The 6,883-nt window shown below is 39.8% G+C and overlaps 1 protein-coding gene across 1 annotated transcript; it reads left to right on the forward strand.

Annotated features, from left to right (window-relative positions):
* The first annotated feature begins 5,252 nt into the window (after positions 1–5,252).
* LOC130994392 (uncharacterized) lies at positions 5,253–6,344 on the forward strand. The gene has a single exon (XM_057919436.1). The coding sequence runs from the start codon at positions 5,253–5,255 to the stop codon at positions 6,342–6,344; it is 1,092 nt and encodes a 363-aa protein (XP_057775419.1).
* Positions 6,345–6,883: the final 539 nt, after the last annotated feature.

Consider the following 6,883-nt stretch of genomic DNA (forward strand, 5'->3'; position numbering starts at 1 on the left):
TATTATAGATAAAAAAAATAGTAACATCTTTTGCTTCACCAGTGCACACATTCGATAACTCTATTATATAATCTTCCTGCACCTCACAAATTTTAAGTTAATATATAATATGATATGCAATAAAAAAATTAAATTCAGTTCACAACCCTTGACAATCACGTTCATAAATTCAGTTCAAATTGTTTAATTCAGTTCATAGAATCATCAACCCCCCCGGCATTTAAACAAAATTATAATAAAGGAAACAGACGAATGACATTCATGTATTAAATTGAAGGATATGTACTATTTTAGTTCACAACCCTTGGCAGCCACGTTCATAATTTCAGTTCAAATTGTTTAATTTAGTTCATAGAATCATAAAAGAAAAAAAAAAAACCCTTGGCAGCGGCATTCACAACAAAATTATACTAAAAAACTAGACGAAGAAAATTCATGTATTGAACGAAAATAGATTTCCCTTAGCAGAAGACTGTTCGCAGCAACATTCATAAATTCAGTCCAAATTGTTTAATTCAATTCGTAGAATCATAAAAAATAAACCTTGGCACTGTCATTCACAACAAAATTATATTAAAAAAAACAGGCGAAGAAATTTTATTTATTGAACGAAAATAGATTTACCTTAGCAGAAGACTGTGCTTATCCAGCAGAGAACAATAGAGATGTAATCAAATTCGTTGAAAGTGAGGATCTTCATCTATTCAATGAAAGTAAATTTACCATATAACAACATTGTTCGTCTCCAGCCGATTCATCGAATTGAGTGAAGGTCGAAACTGGACATATTGAACAAAAGGGAAAATCCATTCGCAGACACTTTTTTTGCAAAACGGCAATTAAAATATGAGAGCAAAATTTCACAAATTGAATATGGCTATGAAGATATTTTGATGGAACCTAGAATATTGCTCCATGCTATCGGATTTGATCACACAAGAATATGAATCGAGTAATTTATGGGATTTGTTAAACATACCAAATTAGCTGAATTAGAGATTACAAAATTGTCCTTCTGCGATTAAAAAATGAAAGTAAACATTATTTAATTACATGAAAATTGTAATACCCCGTTTCCTCGAGCTAAGTTTAGAATAATTTTGAACTTAGATTTAAGATGATTCACGCCGGATAAAAGAAAATGAATTTATTTTAATTCCAACAAAAATGATTTATAAAAGCATTTGTAAATTTAGTTATTAAATTTATATGCATTGCATATTTATTTAATTTAGCATTCAAGTATTTTCACGAGCTTTTAATTAAGCAAACCCTGAAGAATTATTACAGTTTCGACAATTTTATCCTGAGGGATTTTATTTGTCTAATCAATAACCTCATTTCACCATACTCTAGACCCTACCAGCCACTCTATGTGTACCTCCAACTCAACTTTTAATCATGCTTTCAAAGGCAATCCCAGCTACTAGCTCCAACTTTAAGCCATGTTCCTCTGCCAACTCAAGACTATAGTGCAGCCCCAAATTTCACTTTCCAGCCATGCCTAAGGGCAGGCTGTCAAAATTCCCTTGCTTTAAGTACGTTCAAGCCAATTTCAGTTGGCATTCTCAAAATCCAGAATTTTCATACTTCTTTTCTCCACAGCAAGAATTCAAGTGAGCAGCAACATAGCTCGATTCATTCAAGAATTCAAGTGAGCAGCAACATAGCTCGATTCATTCAACAGCAGGTCAGGCCGCTAACCTCTACCCATTTTTTTTTCTTCTTATTCACGGTTAGCATCATGAATTTCAATTCATCACCCTTATCAATTCTGTAATGAGCAACAGACAAAAGAACACCAACATTCATGTACACATATACGTATATACATCACTCATACTCATGTGAATTGAACCAAGGTTTTCGAACAAAATCTATTTGTACAGATTTCATTTCGTTATGCACGATCTATTCATTTGTACATGGATTTCTGTTTTCAAAGAAAAGAAAGAAAGAGAAAAGATTTTATTTTGAAGCTTTGAATTTTGTTTCCTTCCTTCGATCTTGCTGTATTGAGTCGAGTCAGGGGAGGCTGAGCCTAGGGCTCCGGCGGGCGGCTCTTGCTGCTGCAGTCGCCGGAAACGGGCAAGAGAGAGAGAGGCCGAGGGAGGCGGCGGCGTTTTCGTCGTTGCCGAGGAGGAGAAAGAACAGGGGTTGGGGCGGTAGCTGGTTTAACAGAGGGAGGCCAGGGCGTGGCGGCTCTGCCGCTGTCGCTCGGCCACGGCCGGAGAGAGAGAAGAGGGGTGGCTAGGGTTCAGGCGCAGCAGCGGCTCGTCGCTGTTGTAGCCGATCAGTCGGGGGTGAGGGAGAGGTGGTCTGGTCCGGGCACGATGGAGTAGCAGCAGAGGTGGAGCCTGTCGTGGTCGCCGTTGCTCCAGCGAGCTCCAGCGGCCGTGAGAGCAGTCGAGAGGGAGAGAGACTGGCGGCGGCAGCGAGCTGTTGTCGTCGGAAGGAGGAGGGAATCGGTGGTTTCAGGGAAGCTAGGTCAGGCGGCGGTGGCTGTTTCTGACTGCGGCGGCCGTGGGTTCTCTGCGGTTGCTACTGCTCGGGAAGCCGGCGCTCTTCGCCGGGAAAAAGGAAGAAGAGGAGGGTGCAGCGTGAGATGTGTGGGTGTCGAGTTCAGTAAGGTCGTGTGGTGGTGACCGAGGTTTGAGAGAGAGGAAGGTTGAAGGGTGAGTCGACGGACGTCGGCTGGTTAGCTGCTTCGCCGGAGAAGAGAGGGAGCCGGGCAGATTGAGTGAGCCGAGAGAGAGTTGAGCGAATTTCTTTTTGAGATTGAATGGAGAGAGAGAGAGAGAGAGACGAAATGGGGAGTGGGGGCGCAGCTTTGAGGGAGGAAAGGTTGAGAGTTGGGCTAGGTTTGGGCTTGGGGTTTTGGGCTCCTATTTTGGGCCGAGTTAAATTATTTGGGCCGATTTTAATAAATGTTTGGGCTTGTTTTTATTTTTAATAGGGCCATGTCTATTTTATTGAGTTGGGCCTCATCTTTTAAATTTATATGGGCTATTATTTATTTAAGCATGGGCTCTATTTCATCTATTTAAATGGTTTCCCTATTTTAATTAATTGAACTATTAATTAGTTTAATTAATTATTTTCAAAGACTAGTTTTCATAATAATAATAAATTATTATTATGTGCATATTATAAGTAAGTACTTATTATATGCTAAGCATGACATGAAATTGCATTATATTTTGCAATAAGAGTATTTATGATTTAATTGATTTTAATTATAATTCCAATTATTAAAGAAAGATGAGTAAGAATATTGTTGGTGTTCTTAACTCAAGAGAATTGTTTTCATTATTTATTCATTAAATTTTGAAAACCCGGCTAAGTGAATCATAGAATATTAAGCACTTCACCGTGACTTAAGATTAGATTCAAGGAGACCTATTGAGAATAGATTTCTTGTAGGCTTTGAACGTCAAGAGGATTAGCACTGCTATTCCGATTCAGAGATAACGTTAAACGACAAGCTTTGCCTATACAGGTGGGCTTATTTTCCAAATGTATGATTTAGCTATTGAGCTTAAATATTTCAATGAAATGAAAACTGTTTATCCGATAAAATATTTTGTGCACTCTGCTCTGTTTAAGGCTCGCATAAGTTAATCGATCGAGGTTCTCTCTTGACCTAACACGTTATTTGAGAATTGTGTACACCTATTAGCTGACTCGGTGGGTTGATCTCCATTCGGGCACTAATCATGTATGAGGCGTTATAAGGGTGCTCGACGGGATGTGTTCCGGAGCATTGGGTCCCAAATGGGAGCTTGGCTGGGTTACGCCCTCAGTCCAAGTAAAGCAGGAGTAATGGATCCGTCGGTGGCTAAAAGGTCCGGGATCACAGCGAGTAACGGAAAGGGAGTGTGACATGTGCGCACAAATGAAAATTATTTTAACATGCTTAGAAGTTATTTCAATTTAAAACCTTCTAAGTCATGTCAAGTATAATTGGATAAACTGCTCTTATGATTATGAAATGTTTATAAAAATGCTAGCCCACTAAGTACATTAGTACTTAGCCCAAAATTTCTTTCAAATGTTTTCAGGTTGATTTGTCGGTGCTGACGGGGCAGAGCTGAGGCTAGGGTTCAACTCCGTATTTTGTCTTCCGCTGTTGCACTAGCTCTTATTTGTCTTATGTTTCTCTAACTTAAGACCTTTATGTTAAATTCTGAATTATGTTTCTTATCGAGCGTAGACTCTCAACTTCTAGCTCTATGTTATTTAACGTTGGTTATCAGAAGCATGAAACCAAACTTGTGATCCTGAAGTTTAGAATGTTGTTGATTGATTAGTATCACTTGATTTCTATCTTTCTTCATTCAAAGGGCGTCGCCCAACCTTTTTATCCTATTATCTGGATTTCACAAGGATTTTCCCTTGTTCATTTAGATGATTAATCGTACCCCAATTATAGTTATTATTTCAAGAATTGGGGTATGACAGAATGGTATCAGAGCATAAGTTTTCTTTTATGACTCTGATAACCATAAGCTTATGATGTCGAGTCTAGAATAGTATCTCTAGACTTCTAAGAATGTCAGTAGCCCTCAGCTCGCCGTCACACTGCCGCAACAAAAAGGTACGACTTAAAAGTTTCAATGATTTTAAATGCTTTCAAAGTTTTTAAGAAGTACGCGCTTTCAATGTATGATGTTATATGAATTGCTTATCGCTTTCATATTGTTATTTTGAGCCTTTGACTCATATAACCAATGTATGTATGTATGTATGTCGTGTTTGGGACTATCGAGCCCTTAACGAATCAATGAATTTATGGTCGAGTTAGATTCCATTAATCTTTCCGGCTTAAGAAAAATTTTCATGAAAGGGACATTTACTGTCCAAATGTTTTAAGGTTTCAAAAGAAACAAATGATTGAATGAATGAAAAGTTTTATGTTATCGTGTTAGGTCCGCTGCCTGTACGATATGAATGATGAGTCTCTTACAAACCGTTTGAGTACTACCCAAGGATACTTTAGAAATGTTAGTCGTGAAAGCTCCGCTTGATCGATTTAAGTAAGGAATGATAAGATAGCAACGTTTAACATAGATATGTTACAACGTAGAAGAAATGTCATGAGATTAAGGTTTCACCTAAGTTATTCCACTTAAGTTAAGATTAGTTTCCACATAGAACTACTAGTCTTTCACATGGTTACACCATAGAAGCGATATGCATGTATGTATGCCGAATGAGTCTCTTCGTCTGCTGATTCTCGTCCGTCAATCAGAATGGAAGGTGCACCAAGAGGACGCGGTGGAGGTCGTGGACGTGGCCGTGGGCGCGGTAGGGGATTCATCCCCGAAGAACCTGTTCCACAAGTAGCACCAAATCGCACAGCTGAGGAAAAGTTTCGTAAGGAAAAACCCCCAACGTTTGATGGTTTGGGCGAACCCACAGATGCTGAGAAATGGATTAGAGCAATAGAACGGATCTTCAACTACATCCGTTGTGATGATGAGGATAAAGTGGCATGCGCAACTTATCAGTTGGTGGATGAAGCTGACTTTTGGTGGGAGTCAGTGAGGCGGACTATGACTGACGAACAGTGGGAGAATTTCACATGGGAAGAGTTTAAGGCTGAATTGTATGAGAAGTATATACCGGGATGTTACCGACAGAAGAAACAGAATGAGTTTTGGAATCTGAGACAGAAAACGGGAACTGTGACCGAGTACGACAGGGCCTTCAATCAGCTATCAAGATATGCTCCGACGTTGGTGGACAGCGATGAGAAACGCGCAGAGAAGTTTAGAAACGGACTGCGTCACGAGATAGCAATTTCCCTAGCAAGTCAAGGAGGTCTCACCTACGCGCAAACATTGAGCAGAGCCCTCACTATTGAATCATTGTTGCCAAGGGAAAAAGGAAAATCCCCCGAACAGTCTGGATTTGTACCATCTCAAGATGGTAGTAAGGGAAAGCGAAAATGGAATGAAGGAACTGGTGGAAACATTGGAAATGGGAAGAAACCATGGGTGGCAAATCAAAATCAGAACCAACATCAGAATCCACAACCTCAAGCAATGGTTCAAACTCCTTGCCCAAAATGTCAAAAACTTCATCCGGGAGAATGTCTGAAAGGAATGAACGTCTGCTATAACTGCGGAGAGGCCGGGCATTATGTCTCGACTTGCCCAAAGAAGGGAGGAGGAGCACCCCAACAACAAAATCCCGGGAACCAACAGCGACAGAACCAAGGTCCTAGAGAAAATCAGGGGCAACCACGATACGCTAGGGCCTATGCCCTTAACCAACATCAAGCAGCAAGAGACCATGAAAACCTGGCAGGTACCATTATGTTTTCGACGTGTCGTTTATAGTTTTGTTCAATACTGGAGTATCCTATTCTTTTTCATTTCATACGTTGTTTGTAAGATATTAGAATTTACGTTATAATCGTCCGTAACAACGTTAGAAGTTAGTACAATTGACGATGAAAGACTGCTGCTAAGGACGTCACCGCGAACTCAGAGCTCGATATAGGCGCCGAAACATTTAGACATATTTACATGTTATTCCTATGATAGAATTTGACGCAATCCTCGAATTGGTTGGCTTACTCAAGTCAGCGCCACGATACTTTTTAACAAGAGAAAGATCCCTCTTCAATCTTCAGGAGAGGACGAGACAAGTTTCCACGAGGTACCTGATTTTGAGGAAAATTTTCTAGTTCGAAGAACAATGTCGCACTATTAGAAAAGCTAAGGCCGTATATGATTTAGTGCCGCATAAGAGTTGAGTAGAATGAAAGACAAGTATCCCCAGCTAGATTATCAAGGTATGTAATTTCGGGGACGAAATTTTCTTTAAGGAGGGAGGGATGTAATACCCCGTTTCCTCGAGCTAAGTTTAGAATAAT

Source organism: Salvia miltiorrhiza, chromosome 7 (genome assembly GCF_028751815.1).
Source record: "Salvia miltiorrhiza cultivar Shanhuang (shh) chromosome 7, IMPLAD_Smil_shh, whole genome shotgun sequence".
Lineage (NCBI taxonomy): Eukaryota > Viridiplantae > Streptophyta > Magnoliopsida > Lamiales > Lamiaceae > Salvia > Salvia miltiorrhiza.